The 25,023-nt window shown below is 36.4% G+C and overlaps 1 protein-coding gene across 2 annotated transcripts; it reads left to right on the plus strand.

The window, feature by feature from the left end:
* The first annotated feature begins 537 nt into the window (after positions 1–537).
* Positions 538–23,829, plus strand: LOC109090395 (metal transporter CNNM4-like). Of its 2 annotated transcripts, XM_042733137.1 has the most exons (8): positions 538–1,936; positions 5,215–5,358; positions 5,558–5,692; positions 5,784–5,953; positions 14,845–14,941; positions 17,570–17,659; positions 20,385–20,560; positions 21,845–23,829. In XM_042733137.1, exons 1-8 carry the CDS (start codon positions 574–576, stop codon positions 22,199–22,201), a joined length of 2,532 nt encoding a protein of 843 aa, XP_042589071.1. In that variant the 5' UTR covers positions 538–573; the 3' UTR covers positions 22,202–23,829. The 2 variants fall into 2 exon arrangements, with proteins under 2 accessions (XP_042589071.1, XP_042589072.1); XM_042733138.1 differs by lacking the exon at positions 17,570–17,659 and having other exon boundaries at positions 14,845–14,924; positions 20,362–20,560.
* Positions 23,830–25,023: the final 1,194 nt, after the last annotated feature.

A 25,023-nucleotide genomic window follows, 5' to 3' on the forward strand; every position in this document is an offset into this window, starting at 1 on the left:
GTTAATAAACACAATGACATTGACTTAACACGTTTCCACAAACAACAAACCCAATGATGTATTACATTATGGCAGCTTATTGTAGTTGATTTATTCACTTTTCATTATTATTTCAACATAATGATATTATTTATTCTACTGGTTTTCATTTATACTGATAATTTCATTTTGTGATGTTATTCACCACTGTGTGGTGAAGGGGACAAAGCTCGTGCTATTACATAACAACTCCACGCGCTACAACAACACCGTGCCGCGAGCAAAAAATAAATCAACACGGCAGAAAAATATATAGATAGTATCATTTTTAATCGTTAAAATGTTAAATGCTTAAGTATATTAAAAACTTATTACCATAAACCTACGTTTATCTTTAAAGCCCTAACATTATGTATTTTAAATGAACATTTCACATGTACAAGTTTCTTTAATTCTACATTATTGCTAATAATTTCCACTATATTGAAAGTGGGCGTTGCGCAATTTTGCATTATGCAAATAAGGGGGCGGGGTCCGCGTGTGGCAGCGATGACGTGACGTAAGGTCCAGCCTTGCGGAGAGAGCGCAACAAACATGGCGACAGAGCGGAGCGGACAGGGGTGTCTTCTAACTTTCATCGTGTTCCTCTGGAGCTCTGTCGGCGGGCGAACGGAGACGTCGAGCCCCGGCTCCAGCAGTCAGATCCTGGGCATGCGGCTGGAGAGGAGCGACAAAGCGGCCAGCACGACGGAGGACGGGCTCATCCAGGTGACGGAGGAGAGCAGCGTCCTGCTCAGGTTTTATGGGGTGCACCTGAACCCAGACGCAGCATCCCACATCAGGTTCACGGAGGACAGCGACGCGTTAAACAGGACTTGTGAGGATTTCACCAAAGACCTGAGCATCAGCACCTTCATGAACGTGAGCAGCAGAGGGACGTCAGGTCTGGTGAGTGTGTATGTGAAGCCACTGCGTAAGAGTGAACGAGAAAAGACCTACAGCCTATGTGTCAGGCAGGGTTTGGGAGACAATTGGGTCCAGCTGGGTGAAAATGATGGAAGATTGTTAGTCGTAGAGGAGAAGGAATCTCTTCTACCGCTTTGGCTCCAAATCATCCTGGTTTCAGGCTTGCTGGTGCTGTCTGGCATGTTCAGCGGACTCAACCTGGGGCTCATGGCGTTGGATCCAATGGAGCTTCGCATTGTGCAAAGTTGTGGAACTAGTAAGGAAAAGAAGTATGCGCGCAAAATCGAACCCATTCGAAGCAAGGGCAACTATCTGCTTTGCTCTTTATTGTTGGGTAACGTGCTGGTCAACACAACTTTGACGATCCTGCTAGATGATTTGATTGGGTCGGGGTTGGGAGCCGTGGTGGCGTCTACTGTTGGCATTGTCATTTTTGGTGAAATCGTGCCACAAGCGCTCTGCTCGCGCCACGGTTTGGCCGTAGGCGCCAACACCATCATGCTGACAAAATTTTTCATGCTCCTGACCTTCCCCTTGTCGTTCCCCGTCAGTAAGCTTTTGGACTGCATTCTCGGGCAGGAAATCGGCACCGTCTACAACCGCGAGAAGCTGGTGGAGATGCTGAAGGTCACCGAACCCTACAACGATCTGGTCAAGGAAGAGCTGAACATCATACAAGGTGCTCTGGAACTCAGAACCAAGACGGTTGAGGATGTGATGACACCGTTGAGCAACTGCTTCTTGATTCACACCGACGCCGTGTTGGACTTCAACACCATGTCTGAGATCATGGAAAGCGGCTACACGCGGATACCCGTGTATGACACCGAGCGCTCCAACATCGTGGACATCCTGTACGTCAAAGACCTGGCCTTCGTCGACCCCGACGACTGCACCACGCTTAAAACGGTCACCAAGTTCTACAACCACCCGGTGCATTTCGTCTTCCACGACACTAAGCTGGATGCCATGCTGGAGGAGTTTAAGAAAGGTTAGTGGTTGTGTTTTATGTGCATCTTCCTGAGTCTTGAAGGTTTGAACAGAACGAAGCAAAGGCTTTGGCTCCATGCAGTTTTTTTATTGGTGATGTTGATTTTGTTGGGTGATGATAGTCCCCCTGAGAGCCGAATCAATAACCATATGCTTCCTGTATCAGCCTCCGATCAATATGAAGCTCATCTAGAAAAGGCAGAGGAATCCCATGCTGCCAAAAGCACTCGACACTCATAAAAAATTGACAACGTCATCCTGTCCACCAGAGTTTGCACAATTACTCACTGTGATTACCAATTTTAGCCTCAGATTTGGGGCCGTAACCAACATAGAAATTTAGGGAGACACGTTCCCCTCAATATCCAGATTAGCTCATCTATTAAAGATGCTGGTAAAACTTTACAAAAAGGTTTTATTTGCATCAGTTAACATGAACTAAACCATGAACAATACGTCTACAGCATTTATGAATCTTAGTTAATGTTAATCTCAACATTTACTAATGCATTTTTAATATCAGAAGTTTTATCTGGTTACATTAGTAAGCGCACTGTGAACGAACTTATTTATCATTAATAAATGCAGTAAAAATATATAGCTTATTGTTAGTTCATGTTAGTTAACTAACAATGTTTTGAGTGTGTTAACTAATGTTAACAAATGAGATTTTGTTTTTTATTTTTTATTGTAATTGAATTATGAACTGCTAAAATGTATGCTTAGGGTTATTATAGTTATTATAGTTAGCAAAATTTTAAACTAAAATTAAAATCGATTAAAAATGTAAAAAAAAAAATCATAACTTTTTAAAACTTTTGTAAATTCTGTAAAATAAATGTTAACTGAAATAAAAATTAAAGTTAAAAAAACTTGAAAATTTAACTAAAATGAAAATGAAAAATATGATTTTAATAAAAAAATTCAATTTATTCTATATAATATTGATATTAATAAAAAAACTATAATAGTGTCTTAATACTAAAATAACAGTGCATATACCTTAAATTCAAAGAAAATAATAAGTGTCTTCCAAATGCATGTTTTATTTCACTTTATTGACTTTAATCATAACGATTATGTTGGTATGATTTTTGTACAAGCTGTTGAAGCTCATTTGAAAACAGTTTTACCCCAGAGTAGTAATGTTAGATTAATGATGAGTTGTATGGGCAGTGTTTTGAAATGATTGGCAGTTTGAAGCTCCTCCCACTGTGTTTTTCATCTCCCAATCACTGCAGCACTGCAGAGGTGCCACAGAGGGACAAAAGCGTTGTGACAGGCACTGTATTGTCCAAAATGTCAGCTCGGGATACAGCTTTTATTGCATTTGATTATAAATTTGTAGAAACTCTACACCCTATTCAAATGTGTTTTCAGTATTTGTTTAAAATGAGCTCCACTGAGATATGAATGCATGTAAGTAAGCTTATACTTATGCAAACAAGTAAATGTTGGTTGTTTGCTTAAATGTCAGTCCCTCAGGAACACTGGAGTACATTTCAGTGAGAAAATATTAGCTGGTCTGATGCTTCCTTTAGTCTAAAATAAGGCTAAATCTTGTACTATAAATCCCTGGATTTCAGAAAAAAATCAGCGTATTTCCTCTGTTTACGATCACTTATTAGGGATAATAAAAAAATAGAGTTGTTTAGGGTTAGTGATTTGAACAAAAAGTTTTAAACTTTTTTTTTTTATAGAAGTAATTGGCCAATTTTTTATTTTTTTTAAATGCATGTTTAATACCTGATTTTACTTGTATTTTAAATATAGTTCAGACCTTTATTGGTGAAATATATGCATTAACATATAACAAAATACAATAATTCCTTGTAGCCATTAATCAGAACTTCTGTATTAGTCCATCCATTTATTTTGGTTCAGATTTGAGCATTAAGTGTTTCACAAATTCAGTATTATACAGTATAGTGTTGATTTTGCAGCATTTTCAGATTCCCTCTTAAAGGGATACTCCACCCCAAAATGAAAATTTTGTCATTAATCACTTACCCCCATGTCGTTTCAGACCCGTAAAAGCTCCGTTTTGTCTTCGGAACACAATTTAAGATATTTTGGATGAAAACCGGGAGGCCTGTGACTGTCCCATAGACTGCCAAATAAATAACACTGTCAAGTTCCATAAAAGGTATGAAAGACATCATCAGAATACTCTATCTGCCATCAGACGTGCAATCTGGGTTTTATGAAGCGACGGGAACACTTTTTGTAAGCAAAGAAAACAAAAATAACGACTTTATTCAACAATTCCTTTGTCAACAGTCTCCTCTGTGTCTCTCCATATCACCGTATGCTGCGTATGCTCTTCTGTATCATCTGCGCCACAAGGATGTGCTGTTTCTACGTGTATTTAGCTTTGATTTGAAATAAAACAGCGCATCCTTGTGGTGTGGCTGTGTGTGGCGCAGATGATACAGAAGAGCATACGCAGCATAAGGTGATATGGAGAGACACAGAGGTGACTGTTGACAAAGGAATTGTTGAAGTCGTTATTTTTGTTTTCTTTGCTTACAAAAAGTGTTCCTGTCGCTTCATATAACCCAGATTGCACGTCTGATGGCAGATGGAGTATTCTGACGACAACTTTTATACCTTTTATGGACCTTGACACTGTTATTTACTTGCCAGTCTATGGGACAGTCACAGGCATCCCGGTTTTCATTCAAAATATCTTAAATTGTGTTCCGAAGACGAACAAAGCTTTTATGGGTTTGGAACGACATGGGGGTAAGTGATTAATGACAAAATTTTCATTTTGGGGTGGAGTATCCCTTTAACTTTAAATACCATCAATGTATCGTCTGCTCCTGTCTTGCTTCATCCTTTCCTTTTTCCTTTCTTTTTCTAATCCCCAGACATCTCCGTCATTTCCCGCTCCTAAGCTCTTTTCGCTCTAAGTTTAGTAGCACTTCTGATCTGACTCTCTTCTGGCTCCAAACATGCAGCGCTAATGGTCCCGTATAGCTTAAACGTTTATGATTGATCCGGCCCCTCGGATAAAACAAGATGATGAATAATTCATGGGGTTTTCAGACTGCAGTGATAATAATACAGCTCATTAATATGCATGTCCATGCAGTGCTTCCATACGAATATGGTTTGAATTATTCCACACCCACTCAGTGGGTTTCCTAGCCTGGTGTGAACTAAATCTTTGTCAAATAACTATTAAGAAGCCGTTCAATTTGCAATTACAGCACATTTTCCAAGTGTTCGACATGTTTAGTGGGAGATTTGTGGCTCAGGTTTTTCTGTCCACAGGTAAATCCCACCTGGCCATCGTTCAGAAGGTGAATAATGAGGGTGAAGGAGATCCGTTCTACGAGGTTCTGGGTCTGGTCACGCTGGAGGACGTCATTGAGGAGATCATCAAATCTGAGATCCTGGACGAGTCTGATCTCTACAGTATGTTCATGCTAGTGATTTTCTTACTTGTCTTCGAAATTTCAAGTCTAGGCATGAGATATAACCAATAGAATTGACCAATTAATTCAATTTATTTATTGATCTAGGCTTTCCCAAAAGCAACGTAAGCCTAAGTAGATCATTGAGACTATTAGTTGAGCATTGGTTGAGTGATTACTGATTTCTTTTTGCCTTCTAGCTGACAATCGTAACAGAAAGAAAGTGGATCCGGACAAAAACAAGAGGGACTTTTCTGCTTTCAAACATGAGAGGGAATCCAAAGTCAAGATATCCCCACAACTAATGCTGGCAGCGCATCGTTTCCTCGCTACAGGTGAGCTGTTACGTCTAGAAGACCCCTCAGTCTGTGAGCATTTGCTGTTGCAAATAACAGAGGATCTTTGTCGTGTCCCATCTTTCCTTAGAGGTGAGCCTTTTCAGTCCGATCCAGATTTCAGACAAGGTCTTACTGCGAATCCTCAAGCACCCGGATGTCATTCAGGAGATCAAGTTCAACGAGAACGACAAGCGCTCGCAACAGCACTATTTATATCAGCGCGGAAAACCTGTCGACTTTTTCGTCCTTATCCTTCAGGTTAGTAAAACTTAACGGCGGAGAATTCAGCTGGAAGCTCTGTAGACTTTGGCAGAATATTTAGGTTGGTTTGAAAATGCTTTCAGCTACCAGTAAAAGTGCTAAAATGGAAAGTGTGCTAATACCTTCAATAATCAGTCACGTTAGTCATGCTTGATGAGGCATATATTGCTATTGGTTAAAATGTTAGAGATACAGAAGATACAGTACCGTTCAGAAGTTTGGGATCAGTATGATTTTTAATGTTTTTTTAATGGGTTTTATAATTTTTTTCTGTAGTGGCAAAGATGAATTTTTAGCATCATTAATGATTTTGATTTTGACTAAATGCTGTTCTTTTAAACTTTCTATTCATCAAAGAATCATAAAAAATGCATCACAGGTTAGAAAATAAAATTGAGCAGCACAACTGTTTTCAACATCGATAATTAATCTGCATAAAAGAATGATTTCTGAAGGAACATGTGACACTGAAGACTGATGTAATGATCCTGAAAATACAGCTTTGCATCACAGGAATACATTTTAGTTATATTAAAGTATATTAAAAAAGAAAACCATTATTTTGAATTGTAATAATATTTCAAAATATTGCTGTTTTTATCAAATAAATGCAGCCTTGAAAAAAAAAAAATTAAATCCCAAACTTTGGAACAGTACAGTATACAGTATATTAGACCTTTTTATTGAATCTGCCTCTGTTTCAGAGTTTATATACTATAAAATATTATTTTCAGATATCAAAAAAACTGCAAGTAATGCTGGTTTATTTTAATTTTTATTTAGTCATTTATTTAAATGAAGTTACTGAAATTACAATATCTTTAAATATCAACTAAATATCAAAGTATAATATATATATATATATATATATATATACATATATATATATATATACATATATATTACATTATATATATATATATATATATATATATATATATATATATATAATATATATATAAGTAAAAAAAAAAAATTGGTGCATATTTAGAAAATCACAGAGACTTGAGGATGTACTCTTTTGATCTGAGCCAGTAAGCATTCCCAGAACACTCTAACAACTCCATAGTAACACCTTGGCAACCATTTAGAACTCCTTAGCATCCTTGTGGTGACCTGGACATACATGTCTCACATTAATAATATGACCTTTTTTAAAATGAACTGTCTGGTACCGTTTTACTGCACCAGAGAGATTGGGAGTATGAGAGAAGGAGAAAGGGTCAGAGAATTTGCCTGTTCCCTCAGGGCTGCTACCGTGTGATTCACCCATTGTGTCCCATGTAACCCCTCACCATTTGACTTGTGCAGGGGACTCGCTCCCCGTGACATTGCTCCAGGGATGCCAGTTGTACAACCATCCACAAATATTTCTCTCTGCCTGTCATTGCTCAGAATTTTGAGTGGAGGATTATACATGTCTAAAAATAGAGCAGATTTTTCTGAAGAAAACATGAGTGGTGCTTTCTGTGCAAAACTCACTGCCATGATGCAGGATATTGTGAGAGGTTGTCAGGGCATTGCTACGTAGTTGTTAGGTTGTTACCAAGCCCAGAACTAGACTAGCAACCTAGAACACCATAACAACCACATAGCAATGCCTTGGCAGCCACATAGAACTTCTAGGGAGTTTTCTAGTGTTTTAGGTGGTTGCCAGGGTGTTCCTATTTGGTTTCTAGGGTGTTTTAACCCTCTGGCCCTGTTTGTGTGGTGGTTAAAAATTAAAAATATTTTCATTTCAGTGAAATTAATCAAAATTAATCAAAACTAAAAATATAAAAAAAAAAAAAATAATAATAATATTTTGTATTTTTAGGGGATTTTATGCATATTTATGGAATAGTTCTGATCCATATACTACTGCTTTTTGAGCATAGACCTGAAAATAACATTTTCAACTCTTAGAAATCTTGAATGCTTCGGAGCACGTCCTTAATAAAGTTAATAAAGTGACTTCTCCTAAGATGGCCTTGCAATTTTCTTCTGCTCAACTTAGAACTTTAAAAGGATCTCTCTGCTTTGCATCGGACACTTATAAATGGTGTGAACAACTTGGAATTTTTACGCCGACCCCGCTACATACACTGTTCACGGAAGAAACTTCGAACTTATCGCTGCTCGTCTTCAAATAGTATTCAGGTTATCTGTACCAACACCTGTGCTTCTAGGAAAACACAACAGTAAAATTGTGTAGTCAACTCTGGAAATCTGAGACCATTATGCTTTGATCCCATCCTTGGGATCTGTAATACTGCATTCTCAGATATGTGATGTGCGCCATTGAACACTCGCTTCTTGGCCTAGTGGTTAGAGAGTTTGACTCCTAACCCTAAGGTTGTGGGTTCGAGTCTCGGGCCGGCAATACCACGACTGAGGTGCCCTTGAGCAAGGCACCGAACCCCCAACTGCTCCCCGGGCGCCGCAGCATAAATGGCTGCCCACTGCTCCGGGTGTGTGTTCACTGTGTGTGTGTGTGTTCAGTGCTGTGTTTGTGTTGTGTTTGGATGGGTTAAATGCAGAGCACAAATTCTGATTATGGGTCAACATACTTGGCTTTATTTGATGTATGTTTTGTAACTTTTAATGCTGGTTTTGATGGTTTTGTTGCAAGTGCCCAATGACTTTCTCAATTTAAACCTTTTAACTCCACCTGGGTACATCTATTTCTCTCAAGCTCATCTCCATCGTAGAGATGGACGGCTGGCTGTAGTTTGTCATGAGAGTATCAAAATATCTAAGATCGAGTTCCATGACGTTGCATCTTTTGAATATCTTGCATTGAAAATGACTGGCAAAACACTGATGGCTGTAATCTTAATTTATTGACCTCCAAAATTTCATGCAGATTTTTTCCCTGAGATTAGTAAGTTACTTTCTCTTGCCTTTAATATACATGAAAACACTATACAATGCAATAAATTGATTTCTGTTCTGGACTGCACTAGTCTAACTCAACGTGTAACTTTTGCTACTCACTCCGGAGGTCATATACTGGATCTTATATGTACATCTGGCTTATATAATATTCTTGTTAGTGGAAATGATTTTGCCTTTTCTGATCACAAACTACTAAACTTCAGTTTTGGTTTTCCAGTTTCTACATCGCTAGTGAAAAAACTGCTCACTTATCGTAAAACCTGTTTTGTGGATCCGTCTGCTTTTTCTGATTCAGTAAGGGTTTCTACCCTGTCAGATTGTTTATCCAATTGTCCATCTGAAATATGCAGCATCTATAATAATACCATTTCCCAAATATTTGAGAAACATGCCCCTCTTAAAACTAGACTGGTTCCATCTGTACGTTTCACCTTGGTTCACTCCAGAACTCAGAGCAATGAAAGCTATGGGACATCGCTTGGAAAGACTGTTTAGGAAAACTGGACTTATTGCTCACTCTTTGGCTTTGAAAGAACATTTGCTCAATTACCGTAATCCTCTCAATGCTGCAAGATCCTCATATGTTTGTTTTACTATTAAGATTTCCATGTGCAGGCCCAAATCTCTGTTCCCTATGGTTAACAAACTCACTATCCCCTCCTCAACATGTTATTTCTGGCTCTGAGGCATTTGTGAATGACTTTTTAAATTTCTTCTTCAGATAAATTAAAGGTAATCACTGAATCCATTTCCAATGACACCCCTCATACAACTGACTCAGATGTTAACTTGTCAGCTGACTCGGCTCACTAAACATACTCTCTTTCTGCTTTTACTCTCACTACTTCTGCTAAGTGATCTAATTGTGAAGTCAAATTCTACATCCTGCCAGATTGATCCTACACCTACTGTTTTGCTTAAGATGCATGTTCCTGAGGTTGAACTTTACATAACACATATGATTACATTTACATTTATGCATTTAGCAGATGCTTTTATCCAAAGCAACTTGCACTGCATTCAGGCTATACATTTTTTTTTTTACCAGCATGTGAGTTCCCTGGGAATTGAACCCACAACCTTTTGCGCTGCTAACGCAATGCTCTACCACTGAGCCACAGGAACACTGATTAACTGTAGTTTAGCATCTGCTATAGTTCCAGCAGAATTAAAAATGGCTGCGGTGACCCCCATACTTAAAAAAATGGCTCTTGACCATCTAGACATGAACAATTATAGGCCAATCTCAAATTTACCATTCTTAAGTAAAATTCCTGAAGAAGTTGTGGCTTCACAATTGAGATCTTTCTTAAATGCTAATGGCCTTTTTGGACCTTTTCAGTCAGGATTTGATTCATCACATATCACTCAAACAGCTCTTCTTTGTGTGGTTAATGACATTCTTCTGTCTATGGATTCTGAGTTAATAAACATCTTGATTCTTCTAGATCTAAGCTCTGCATTTGACACAGTCTGCCATGAAATACTTATCTCTTGTCTTTCTGATATCGGTATCACTGGTTCAGCTCTTTCCTGGCTCATTTCCTACATCAGCGAAAGGAAATATTATATCACCATACAAGGGTATAAATCTGCCACTGCTCCAGTCTCACGGGGTGTTCCTCAAGGTTCAGTTCTTGGCCCACTTCTGTTTATCATTTATATATATATCCACTTGGTGACATCATACGCATGCATGGACTTCAGTTTCATTGCTATGCTGATGACATTCAAATTTACCTAACCACCAGCTCTGATAGGCCATCGTTGCCTGACTCACTTACTGCATGCATCAGGGATATCAAGCAATGGATGTCTTTCAAATTTCCTAAAACTAAATAACAAAACGGAAATTCTAATAATTGACATCAGTCAGAAGGATTGACCAGTCCTTTGAAATTGATGGGGTTCATGTTAAGCCTTCTTCATATGTCCATAATCTTGGTGTCTTATTTGACTCATCTCTATCTTTTGCCTCTCACACTTCTTCTGTTGTTAAAACTTATTTTTTCCATCTTTGTAATATTGCATGTCTTTGATCTTCTTTAACTCTAGCTGATACTGAAACCTTAATTCATGCATTGCAATGCTCTATTTCTTGGTCTGGCTAAAAAACTTATTGCAAGGTTACAGTATGTTCAAAACTCCGCAGCAAGAGTTCTCACCTCCACCAGGCGTTCTACTCACATTACTCCTCTACTGCATGATCTTCACTGGCTACCTGTGGCATCATGTATCCACTTTAAGATATTGCTTCTAACATTTAAAGCATTAAATGGTCTTGCACCTCCATATCTGTCTGATCTATTGTACTCTTATTCTCCTGCCCGGTCCCTCAGATCATCTGAGCTAGGTCTTTTGTCCATTCCTCGTTTTCGGCTGTCCACTGTAGGTGGTAGGTCATTTAGTGATAATGATCCTAAATTATATATTACACTTCGTAATATATCTTCTTTGTCAACCTTAAAGACTCAGCTAAAAACATATTTTTTTTATATGTATTTTGGATAATATGGCTATATGTGGCCTTATATGTCTGTACTGTGTATGTGGGTGTGTAAATGTCTCGTATAGCATTATGTTAAAGTGACCTTGAGCTATGGAAAGGCGCTATATAAATAAAACTTCTTCTTCTTTTTCTTCTTAAGTTTGGTCTCTTTTTGACGGTGTTTGATTTACACTGTCAGAAAAAAGGTACAAAAGCTGTAACTGGGGTGGTACCTTTATAAAAAGTACAAATATGTACCATTTAGGTACTAATATGTACACTTTAGCTACTAATATGTACATTTTAGGTACCAATATGCAACCTTTAGTGGTAAATAAGGTACAAAGATGTACCTTCTGAAAAGGTACCTCCCCAGTGACAACTTTTGTACCTTTTTTTTTGAGACTGTAGCACAAGTGGCACAGAATGAAACACATACAGAGTTTTAACGCTTAGTACTAGAGATATGTGACCCTGGACCACAAAACCAGTCTTAAGAGTCAATTTTTCAAAATTGAGATTTATATAACATATGAAAGTTGAATAAAAGCTTTCCATTGATGTATGGTTTGTTAGGACAATTTGTGGTCGAAATACAACTATTTGAATATCTGGAATCTGAGGGTGCAAATAAATCAAAATATTGATTATATCGCCTTTAAAGTTGTCCAAATTAAGTTCTTAGCAATGCATATTACTAATCAAAACTTAAGTTTTAATATATTTATGGTAGGAAATTTAAAAAAAAAATCTTCATGGAACATGATCTTTACTTAATATCCTAATGATTTTTTGCATAAAAGAAAAATGTATAATTTTTACCCATAGAGTGTATTTTTGGCTGTTGCTACAAATATACCCCAGCGACTTAAGACCGGTTTTGTGCTCCAGGGTCACATATGAAGTTTGAGCATTAGTAATAGTGATGCTTTCCTTCGCATGTACCGCTGGTTAATTTTGTCAACCTTTTATTAATGGTGTATTTTGAGATTGGCGGCTCGTTGGTCCCCCTCGCCTGCCCTGTCCTGGTGTAGAGTTGCACAGACGGGTCTGTTGGGAGCGTCTGTGACCTCACTGTAGGTTTAGCTAGAAGAGGCCCTGCATCGGACAGGCCTGCCCTTCACTAATTGATCCCTCTTACGTAAGAAAAGGATCCTGAGCATAGCAGCTCTAATCCCACCCCCTTTCTGCCAGCAACACATACACACTCTCACTCACAATTGAATACACAACCAATCAAAGCTGTGCAATCTCCGTGCCCTTGTTTTGGCGAAACAGTCCAATCAGAGGCGAGATTGATGGAAAGACTTTTGCATGTCCACACTACAGCAAGCAGATGATACATGTATATAGATATTGACTTGTATTTGAACTCGTACAGGGATCGACACAATAGTGCAACCTTTAACCTCCCGCATACTTTCCAGTCATCTGAATTGAATATATGTGCGGCAGCTTACTTAACGTGGCTTAAGATTGACGATGGTCAAGGTAGAACGAGCTGTGACAGGTCACAGGGCAGACGTGGCACTCGGCCCCCAGGGATCAGTAAATCACATCCTGGATTTGCTGTGTGCTCCGCGGGGGGTCAGCCAGGACAAGGTTAACCCTTTCTCAACGCCAGTGTGAGTGTTTAGCGCAGTCATAATCATCCCCGCAGATGTGTCAGGGAACGTTACGTCACGCTGGACTTCAAACCACATGGCTGCTTAAATTTACTTAATTTAATTTAATTTAATTAATTTACTCTGCTAATTTCCAGATTGAATCTTCCTTTATTTTAATGAGTTGTAAAACTATTTCAAATGTATCATTTAAACAGAATTTTCAATGTGATCAAATAATGGTGTAATGTATTGTTTTGTTTGGTTTATATTTAACTTTATTTGATAATTTTGTAGACTAAATGAAAGTATTATAAAGTAAAAATAGATTTATTAAATATATACTTTGTTTTTGTATATTTTTCAGTATATTCAATTTATTTAAATATATTAATATATTTATTAAATATGTTTTAGTAATTGATTGTTTTTGACTTTACGTAAGGTTCAACGAACATAATCAGTTAAATAGCAAAGGCCTTGACCAAATGAATGATTGAATAAATGTATTGTTTTGTTTGTTTAATATTTAAATTATTTTTATAATTTCTTATACTTCTAATTAAGTATATTTAATAAAATGATTACAAATAAATTAATATATTTATACTTTTTATTTTTATTAATTTTAATTTAAATAATTATTTTTGTTTTTTTTTTTACAAATGATTAAAATTATTACAATTATTATGTTTAAAATTATTAAAATAATACATATTTATACTTTTAAATATTGTAAATGTATTCAATGAACAAATGTATTAATATTTAAAATTTAAGTAATTTATTGATTTTGTTTTGGCTTCTGGATTTAGCAACAACAACAAAAATTAAGTTAAGTTTAGTAATTGATAAATGTTGATTTGTAGGTATTACTATTAGGATTTACACATTTAATGCTGGAAACAGCTTTGCTGCTTAATGTTTTTGTGGAAACCATCTTTTTGTTTAAGAACTGCATTTATTTGAAATAGAGATCTTTTGTAATATTATAAATGTCTACTATCACTTTGAACCAATTTGATGCATCCTCACTGAATAAAAGTGTCAATTTCTTTAAATAAATAAATTATTCTTACTGACGCCAATTTTGAACTGTAGTGTGTGTGTATATATATATGTATATATATATGTATATATAATTTTTTTATAAGTTAGTTTTTCATGAATGTAAAGATTTATTTAGTAGTAGTAAAAGTAGTAGTTAAGTCAAATTTTACTCTAGTAAATAAAAAAAAGTGTCAACACTTGTTTTGTTTTATGAAACTCGATTAGGCTCTGATTTGCTGGCGTAGCAGAAAGCAGCAAAGTGTTGGCGAGCTTTGTTTGTGTTTGGAGTGTCTACCTGAATATAGACACCAGAGCAGAGGAGACGCAGATAGAGTGACAGGATCCGTGTGTCGTGCAATCCGAGCGCCGTGGATCCGGTTACCTTTTTCTGAAAATGAGAGGGAAGGCTGTCTCTCCATTGGGATGGAAAATGGGGAAAATATGACGTCTGAGACATTGGCAAATTTGTGTGTACGCTAGAATGTGGTGTGACACACGACTGGTTTCAAACTACTAAAAGTACTGACCTCACGCTCCTTGTGGGAGTTTCGGTTGGGTTTTGTGTCATTCGTCTTTAATTATGGAGATGCAACTGGTTGTTCTTCAAGGAAACAGGTTAAGATTTCAAAATTAGATGCATTTGACTTAAATGTTTAGTAAGTGTTTTTAAAAATGTGGTTCGATTATTTAAGAACTTTCAGTATCTTGAAGGACAACATGCAAAGCCACAAAGGTTTTATTGCCAATGTATTATTTAGGTTGTTGTCTTAATGATTGTTCCCAAATTATTTAAAATATATTCAGCAAAATGTCCTGCGCAATTGACTTTTGTAACTAATGAAACTAATTAACTCATGCCTGTCTTTCAGGGTCGGGTGGAAGTTGAGGACTTATTTTTTTGGGGCTGTGGTTGTATTTTTAATTTCTCTTATTATGGTGTTGTTGCTTTGTATGCAGGGTGGTTGGGTGAGTGTTTTACCTTGCGTTTTTAACTCTTATTTTCTCTAATCAAAGAGTGTGAATAGTTCATTTAAAGGGCCAGTCCACCCAAAAATTCAAATTCTGTCATCATTTACTCACCCGTGTGTCATTCAAAAGCTGTCTTCTTTTTATGGAGGCTAGAAAGCGTCTCAGTCATTGTAATTGCATGAAAAAAAGCATGCAGCACAGTAAATGCTGATAGAATTGATCATATGATTTTTTGAATGAATCTATTTTCTGAACCAGGTTGATTTGTGATGTGTCTGTTGATATGTTTGCTGGCCAGCCTTCGTTTAAGTGATGGATCTTGTCAGTGCCATGTTTTTTTTAGCGTCTCCCAGTGCACTTTGTCATGATCTGTCATTGTAAGTGTAGTCTTCTGTATTACATAATAACACTGGGGCTGCCGGTAGGGGGCTAAACGGGACACATTTGACTGCAGGGACATCTGCTGGCCGAGCGTCACTATGTGTCTGATTCTGTTCTGTGCTTAGCATCTAAATGTGTGGCTATGTGTGTTTTTAGAAACACTGCGTAAGAGACGAGGGCTCATGTGACTGATCCGCTGGCCTTTACTCAAAGCTCGTATTTTCTTTCAATCTTGAAACCCAAAATGAGATGCTTAGCAGAATTACCAAGCTGCTTTTTTCCACACACTGCTAATGGATGGGGATTCATACGCACGTGCAAAAATAAAAAAAATAAAAATAAAAAAAAGAAGTAAAAGTCTGTATATATTTCAAGTCTTCTGTAGCCAGTTAATAGTTTTTTGTTTGTTTTTTTGCAATGAACAAACCTAAAATTATCTTCCAAATCAAATTTAAGCTTGCATTTATTCAAAACATTCAAAAAGGGGTGTGCGATATTTATCATCTGCGATAATATCGTAATTGGTGTTTTAACAATATGCAAGTTGACCCTAAATGCGTGATTGAGCCTATTAGAATTGCGTTAAAATTTCCCTGTAATTCAAGTTATGAAAGTAAAAATACCCCTATATGGGTTTGTTTGTTTTTTATATTTACATTTAAGTAATATCACACAAGCAACAGTGCCGTTTTTTTTTAAAGAACGTGGTGGCGAATGATATTATCTTAAAACAACAGTTCAACAAACATCAAGTTAATATTGCGTGAGTTACATTTTAGACACAATTCGCCAATTCACCAATTTTCGCCAATGAAATAGTTACAAACAGAACCAAAGCATCAATTTTTGCGTCTCAGAGCAACACTGCAGTGTTTTATTCCTGAATGAATCTGTTTTTGAAGTCCAAGATTCAAAAACCCATTCTTAAAGACAGCCGCTTGCTTCAGTTCTAAATGAATCGGCTGTTTTGAATGAATGATTTGAATTAATGATTCATTGAATCACTCATTAATACAGAGACTATCTGCCACCTGCTGGCAATAGTGCCATATTTATTTATCCATGACAGGCCTAAACCAGCCAAGATACCAGCATAAAACACACTCAGCAGAATATCATTTAGTTATTGTAATCAAAAAATCCCAATAAAAACTGAGATATCATTTTTTGTCAGTATTGCACACCCCTACATTCACATGAACCAACAAAATGTTACGTTTTTGACAAAAACAGTTGGCACAAATATGAATGTTTACAAGTGTATATGAGATTTGAGAGCTGCAACGGACAATTTTTTGCCATCGAATAATTAAACATTATTTCACTAAATGAAATTGATTGATTGATTGATTGATTGATGTAATTAGCAGAGTATAAACCAACAATATTTGATGTTGACTTCAAACTAATCTTAAGGCAACAGGTTTGAATGTGTGCAAGTGTAAATGAGATTTGAGAGCTATGGCAGAGAATTCTTAATTGAATAATGACTTACATTTTGTTTTTGTTTTTTTTCCTCACACAAAATTATTACTTGCATCCAGAAGAGCTGAAGGTACTTTCTGCTACTTTTTAGTGCTTTAAGATTATAAAAACAATGCAAATATCACTATAGAAGTGTGAGAAAACTGCTTAAATATTGTTATTCACTGAAAATGCTGACATGCTTTCCTTGGCAGAGAATGTTGAATTCCTAAGACTTCATACTTTTGAATCAGCTTTTTTCAATCGGCCTAATCATTTAATTTGGTTCTGGAATTAGAATTAATTAGAACTAATTCAGCCCATTGTTGAATAATGACTTAATTTTTGGTCTTTTTTATTATTCAAGTATAGCATATGGACCATTTTTACCATGTTTTTTATTAATTTTTGAAGCCTGTTGGCAATGTGAAGTACACTTTCCTTGCATGGAAAAGAACAGCTTGGACATTCTGCAAAATATCTACATTTTAGGTACCACTGAAGGGAGAAAGTCATACAGGTGGAGTGATAAAGACAATTTTTGGGTGAAATATGCTTTTAGCATCACTAAAATATGTTTTACTTTCAAAGGCAAGGTTAGTAGCATAGCATTTCCCCTTTAAAGAAAATGTGATGTTTCCATAGTGTCCTATAATGAGGGATTTGTACCTTCAGCGGCTGCTGATGCTGAAGCAGCTCTGGGCAGGATGTTGATGTGAGGCGTGTTTAAAGAGCTTCTCTGTCTCTCCTCTGCTCTGGTTCTCCCCCCGTCCTCCTCAGCTGTCACCCCCCCTCTCTCTCCTTCTGTGGTGTCGCCTCGTCCGCGCCGCCTTTCGCTTAAGAGGTTTTCTCTGTTCTCGCGTTTCCCAGGTAAATGCCCTGCATGCTGGGTGCTAACTCAGGGATGTAGGGGTAGCTAGCATGGGGTGGTGTGGGACAGGAGCTAGTTTAAAATGAAAAAATTACCCGTTGTCCAGCAAGTTCACATTTTATTTATTTATTTACAGTGATTTAAAAGCTGTTCTAAAGCCGAGACAGCAATTTTAGCCATTTATTTATTACAATAAAAATACATGGATACAAGTACTGCATAGACTAACAAGTTCCAGCTGATTAAAAATGCAAATGCAACATTTATTTTTAGGAAATATTCAGTATTTTCTCATTAAAAAAAAGTGTGTGCTTGCGTTCATTCAAAACATTCAAACTTGATACCAGTGAGCCATGAGAGTTGCAAAAGCAAAAATGTTTGACATTGTTGAGTTCAAAGTTAACACAACTCATCTTGAGACACCAGGTTTGAATGTGTGCGAGCATAAATAAGACTTAAAACGCTATAGCAGGCAACTTTAGGTAAATAGTGCCATTATTTTCCCTCATACAAAATTATTGTTTGCATTCAGAAGAGCTAGAATATAGCATATGGCTATAGAATATAACTTTTATCGTTCTCTTAAGTCCGTTTAAGTTACAAAAATAATGCAAAATCTAAGTTTATTTTATTTAGTGATTTAAAAGCTGTTTCAAAACCTATACAGCACATTTTAAGCATTGTATCTATAAAAAAGAATTTTATTACTGCATAAAATATTGATAGTAAATAATTCAAATGCACATGCAAAGTGTATTTTCTCTGTTTATTAGGAAATATTTATTCAGTACCAAAAAGTAGAATACAGTTTGATCTTAAAAAAATGTACTTTCATCACTGATCTGTTTGTGCTGGGTATCTATTTGTGTTAGTTTTGAGATATTAGCTTAGCAAACATGATAACTCTTGAAATTAACTGTGAGCGATGGCTTATGAGTGATGTGGCATATGAAATATATAAAAAGATTTGAATGACAATGTTAGTACAATGGAAGCTTGCTGGACTGGTTGGCTCTGGTGTTGTCCTCTTGAGCTCAGTCTTGAAGAGCTCTTCTACTCTAACCACTAACACACTCACCCTGCTGTCCATCACACCTGACCTCCTGCAACCAAACACAACATCCACACCACCCTGAAGATTCAGTCCTGCTCCATTCTGAGTTGCCTTAGTATCAGAATATACTAGAAAACGTCCCACGAGCTTTTTGAGGCTATCCATTTGTGATGCCTTGATGAAACAGGAGCGCTGTTGTTTGAATGAAAAAATGCAAAATAATTGTATGTTATTACTATAATTATACCTTATCAGTCAGACTAAATATGCGTAAGCGTTTATTACTTGCAGTGCAGTGTTATCATTAACCCTAAAATTAAAAAATTCTAAAATACTAATAAAAAATACTTAATAATTATTAGCATATGTTAACAGACAAAAAAAGAGGAATTATAAACTTAGTTACTATTATTATTATTATTAATATTTTTATTATTATTTTAATTCAGTTGATAGGAAAATTATTAAAACTGAAATAATTAATAAAAAGTAAATAGACATTTTGAAAATTAAATTAACTAAAACATAAATGTTTCAGAAACATCTGTATAGCCCCTTTTTCTTAGTCTGGGGCTAAAACATATTTACAAATTCACATGTTTTCTTTTATGGTTTGTTCTCAGGAAATATATGTTTTCAGTCAGCGATGTGCCAGGCACTGTTTGCGTCATGAATATTAATTACATGAAGTGACGTGTTGTCCATTTGAATTCAAATTTTGTAAGATATTTTCATCAACCTGTCCATTTTTGGACGCTTTAGACTTAAGTGCAATGCAGTATAGTCGAATACTAAGGCAATTTTCCGATATCATGGAAATTATCCGATATCGCTGTGATGATTGATTGGTTTCGTCAGCAACACCTATGAACTTATTCACGTTCACTTGGGTTACCGCTACTGACTAAACAACTACACTGAGAGTACGCGAGCGACATGAAAATAATTATCAACAAACTTGTCATGTTTTGCAGTGTAAATGATTTCACTGATTATAACCGGAGAGTTCTAGTTCATCACGATGCGTCGCTCGTAAACAGAGAAAAATCTCTCATGCTTGTTTCAGTAGCCACGTGCTTCTGAGTCAGCTGTGTGTTTTTGTCCGCATCAGTCAGCATTCATTTATTGTCTGATACTGTCGCAGTAAAAACGCCAAACCCTTAGACTGTATGGCCAAAACCCAAGCACAGGCCTGCTGTGACTGTTGCAGTTCATGAAAGCACCTGTAGAGGGCCCTAGAATATTTATTATTACAGTGCTGACCCCACGTGCTTTTGGATGAACAGTATTTTAGGTAATAGAGGTTTTTTAATGTACATCATCTCCTCTTTATAGTCACATACTAATATTATAATAATGAATAGTACACTATATTATAATCTGTGCCTCTCCGGTGTAACCAGACTAATGCTGCTCGCACACAAATGCACGTCTGCAATGACCATCCAATCATTTGCAATAATCTTTCCATTCATTTCAAATGTGATATGAGTTGTTGTTTGCTCCTTGTTTATTGTCGTGCTGCCCTCTCATCAATGATGTCATTTCACTGTTGTTTTTTCATTTTGTGTATTTGTGTGTATCTGATGGACTCCTTGACTCAGTTTCTGTGTGAGTGTTTTTAAGCAGGCGTGCCGTGACATGAAGTGACGGAGTCCTGTGCGTTGCAGAGTTTCGCTCCCCGTCTCACGTGAGTGGTCTGAACCGCTCGGCGTCTCTGAGCTGCACAGAGAGAGTCGACTCAGTGTCCATCAGCGGCAGCAACAGTCAGCTCAATACCAGCCCTGCGGCACAGTACATCCCTGATTTTAACGTGCGGGCCCTCACTGACCTGCAGTATGTGAAGGTATGTTATTTCCATCAACAATCATGTTTCAGCCTGGGCTTCACACAAGTGTGTGAATGACTTCAGAAGATTTGGAAAAATAGCGCACAAGTTGTATGAACTGTTTTTATGATGCTTTTTGAAGCTTGACTTCAGCTTTTTTACTATATCTAAAGCAACTGTATTATATACGTGTGTGTGTATATATGAAGCTTGACTTCAGCTTTTTTACTATATCTAATATATATATATAGATAGATAGATAGATAACAGGTCAATCTGCTCTCTAGTGTTAGACAAAATTATATAATTATTTTAATTATGCTTAGTTTTCAAAATTATAACTATAAAAGTAATGTTTGAACAGTGAGTGTCTATAGGAGACAGTTTAAAGTCTTATGCTCCCAAATGCAACAATTATTTAATAAAAATACAGTATTATTATGAAATATTATTACAATTTAAAATTAACGTTTTTTTATTTTAATATATTTAATAAGTAATTTTAAAGAATTTTCTGCATTATTACGCAAATCTTCAGTGTCACATGACAATTCAGGAATGTTATAATATATAAATTATAAAATTATAATATTTTAAATTTTATATATATATATATATATATATATATATATATATATATATATATATATATATATATATATATATATATATATATATATATATAAATTCCTCTTTTTATATTTAATTGAAATGTCAATATTTTCAAATATAGTCAGTCAAGACATAATATTAATTATTAATATTAATATTTTGACAAACATTTATATGCGTTTTTGTGTTTATATATGTCTATCTATTTATCTGTCTATCTAGCTATCTATATGCATGTGTGTAATAGAAGTAATATAATATTAGTAATAGTATTAATGTAATAATAGTAATATATTAATGTGATATATTTGTTTTTTTTTTGCTTGAATATTTACTTATTTAATTTTAAATATTTTTGCCTCTTTTTTTTTCAAAAATAAGTGGAATGTATTATAGGCAAATACTAAGGATGGTGTGCCGAGTTAGTGGGATCAAATGAAATATTTGTGCATTTTGTATTATTAATTATGTTGAAAACAGTTGCTTAATATTTTTATGGAAACTAGAAATAGAAATGACAGCACTTATTATTAATGAATCTTTTGCAACATAAAAATATTTACTCACGTTTGATCGGTTGAATAGGATTGAGTCCTTAATGATAAAAAATAATTAATTTCTTTCCAAAAAAGAATAATAATTGAGCAGTAGCATATGTAAGTTTGATTAATGACCTTTTCTGTTTCTCAGGTCACTCGTTCACAGTACCAAAACGGCCTCCTGGCTTCAAAACTGGACAGCACACCCCAGTCCCCAGAGAGCAGCCATATCCGTCTGGATCCTGGCCCTCTTCCGCCCCTGACCCCTCCCATGTCCACCACCGCGAACCACACCACAGCGCCGCCGGCTCCCAGAGAGAACGGTCCAGACGAGACCACCTCGCTGCTCAACGACAAGAACAGCCTGTCCAAACGGCACATCCACGCTCAGAACCAGTCGCACCTGAACACCAATGCCAACTCCAACAGCAGCCCGACGCCGCTCCCCAACCCTCAGTCGCATCGCACGCACACCTACACGCACGCGCACACCGAGAGCACCATTTGACCACACTAATCTGGGGCTCCGAGAGCTCCAGAGCTGACCACAAGCACAAATACACTGAGCGATGCAGAGGACAGTGTGGTGTGTTCAAATAGGTGCATCATCTTCAGCACTGGACGTGATCTCACTGTGATTCTAGGGGCTGCGGGTTCGGCCCCACGTCGAGTGTGTAGTCATGCAGACTCCTGTATGTATGCTCTTGCATGCTAATCATGTAGACACTCTCTCAAAGCTTCCGGCATACAAGTGTGTTCGGTATGCCACAAATACCATTTAAAGGCATTATACAACTCTTCGTCAGTATCTAATAGAATTATTGTACGATATGCACTTTTTATAATGTCTCTGACCCAGCTGCAAACACCTGTGTGCTGTTTTTCTGAGATTTTGAGCATAAGGGCACTTTGAGTCTCATAAGCTATTGTTGGACTGAACTATCGTTTTAGCACACGTTCTGGTCTGGTTTTCCTGCTGTGTGTAGTGCTATATGATTTTGGCATCAAGCCAAGGCTGATTTGGTAAGTGTGGCTACGTGATGTAGCTGTATGTGATGCAATCGTAGCTCTGCGTGACAAACGTGAAGGGAAACTCTGTAAATATAGTTTGGAGACGTGAAATTTGCTGACGCAGATAGGGTTTGGAGAACCCCACGTGGCCCAGTTAGTGCTCAAAACTGAGACATTTGTAGCAAAAAAAAACATTGAGCATTGACCACTGCAAATCCAAATCTGTGATATATGATTCAAAATATTATATAATAATTTATTTACATAGTCATATATTTATTTTTTGTCTATAGTAGTAAGTATGTATATTTGATTCATATTTTATTTATTTTATTTTTATTTTTTTTTGACACTATTATAATTCATCCCCACGGAAGAATCTCACAAAAGTTTTAGTTATATTTCACAATAAAATATTTAATTTGATAAAATAAAGCCTGTTTATACCATTAAGAATTTTTGCATCATATTATGCATTATTTTTATGAGAATTCAGCCCGTTTTATTCACAAATACTCATTTATAATTCTCATGATTCTCAGTAGACATGTATTACTGTACTAGAATTATTTGTTCATTTTAATGATAAAAAAGGTTTTAAATCCATACAAATGCACCATAATGTATCGCAATATTTTTTTTTCACTTTATAGTAATGAAAATTATAAATAATATCACAATGCAAAGAATCTTAATAGTCTTAAATGCATATTGATTTTGATTTCGAGGTGAAATATGACCAGAGGTTTTGTAAGATTTACCCAGTTCTTGATCTCTTGACACAAATGCTGTTTTCCACCAGCATTCCCATCCTCGGAAACAGACGCGAAAGATGCTTGAACAGAATTCACTGTGAACTGGAGTGAAACTACATTGGTTTTGATTCTCATGCTTGTTTGTACGCGACTGAATCTTCAGTTTCTCTTCCTGAAGTGTAAAGTCACTAGCACTGTTTAGATTGTTAAAACTGTTTAGTGAGTTAAAAGTAAACAGATTATAGTTTAGTTAAAGGAATAATTCACCCAAAAACGTAAAATTTACTCAGGCCATCCGAGATGTAGACGAGTTTGTTTCTTCATCAGAACAGATTGGGAGAAATTTAGCATTACATCACTTGCTCACTAGTGGTTGCTCTGCAGTGAATGGGTGCCGTCAGAATGAGAGTCCAAACAGTTTCTTAGAAACAAGCAGCTTTTCAAGACATTAATTGATGGACTGGAGTGGTGTGGATTATTGTGATGTTTTTATCAGCTGTTTGGACTCTCATTCTGACGGCACCCATTCACTGCAGAGCATCCATTGGCGAGCAAGTGATGTAATGCCACATTTCTCCAAATCTGTTTTCTGTTACAGCTAATTTTTAGTTCTGGGCAAACTGCTCCTTTACCAAACGTAAGCTTTTCTACATCTACTTACAGTGCCCACAAAGCCGGTTCTGTACAGAGATCACGTTTCGGAAGTCACAGTGATTCTTCCATTGTGTTCCTTTCATGCTGAGCTGACATTAGAAACCATATTTAAACCTTATTCTGACGTATTCATGCTGTAAGTACGCCGTGCAGTGCATGCATGAAGCTTTCAGTGTTAAAGTGTTCTTTTATTTCATAAATTGTTACAGAGTATTAGAAATAATTACGGAGAAGAATAGCATTAGATTGATTGTTTTCTCATTGAACAGTATGAATTTGACTTTGTCCAACTAGTGTATGATGGTTTATAAGTTATTTATAAATGTTTTGTTGCCTTTACGAGAGATTTAAATCTGAAGCAATAAATGGGTCTGTGTTTTTTTTTTTTTTAAGATGTTTAATGTATAATTGCACAGTGAGAGAAGAAATAAGTTGCATTTTACCTCAACTGACATTTCTTGTATATGAAATTTGACTAGTATCTACTTCAACCAAAACGTGGGCATTGCGTTTAAACTCTGTACTGAGGCATAACATGTTATATCATGACCAAAGTTGCAACACTACGTGGAATTAAATTTGTGAGTGAACACAACAGCCAAAGCCTTCTGCACTTTGATTTGTCCACTGAATGCCCTTGTTCCTCTCTCTGCTGCACAGGGACTTTGTTTGTGGGGAATGAAGCGTGGTGCTGGGATTTCAATCCAGCTCAGTAATCTGCTTTTAATGTTTATGGTAGTTTCTCCTGAGGAACTCAACGGGAGAGATCCTGTTTGATCATTAGACCACAGTTAAAGATTATAAATGTGTGTTTTCAGGAAGTGTCTGCATTTATTTACTTTGCAGGGTCATGACCTATATTGGCCTTTCAAACAGTTCAGGGTATTGTATTGCATACTAAGCAAGCACA

The sequence above is a fragment of the Cyprinus carpio genome, chromosome B10 (genome assembly GCF_018340385.1).
Source record: "Cyprinus carpio isolate SPL01 chromosome B10, ASM1834038v1, whole genome shotgun sequence".
NCBI lineage: Eukaryota > Metazoa > Chordata > Actinopteri > Cypriniformes > Cyprinidae > Cyprinus > Cyprinus carpio.

Coding starts and splice junctions, on each gene's coding strand:
- LOC109090395 (XM_042733137.1), top strand. CDS start 574: ATGGCGACAGAGCGGAGCGGACAGGGGTGTCTTCTAACTTTCATCGTG. Junction 5,359..5,557: donor GGACGAGTCTGATCTCTACA/GTATGTTCATGC, acceptor TTTGCCTTCTAG/CTGACAATCGTAACAGAAAG. Junction 5,693..5,783: donor GCATCGTTTCCTCGCTACAG/GTGAGCTGTTAC, acceptor ATCTTTCCTTAG/AGGTGAGCCTTTTCAGTCCG.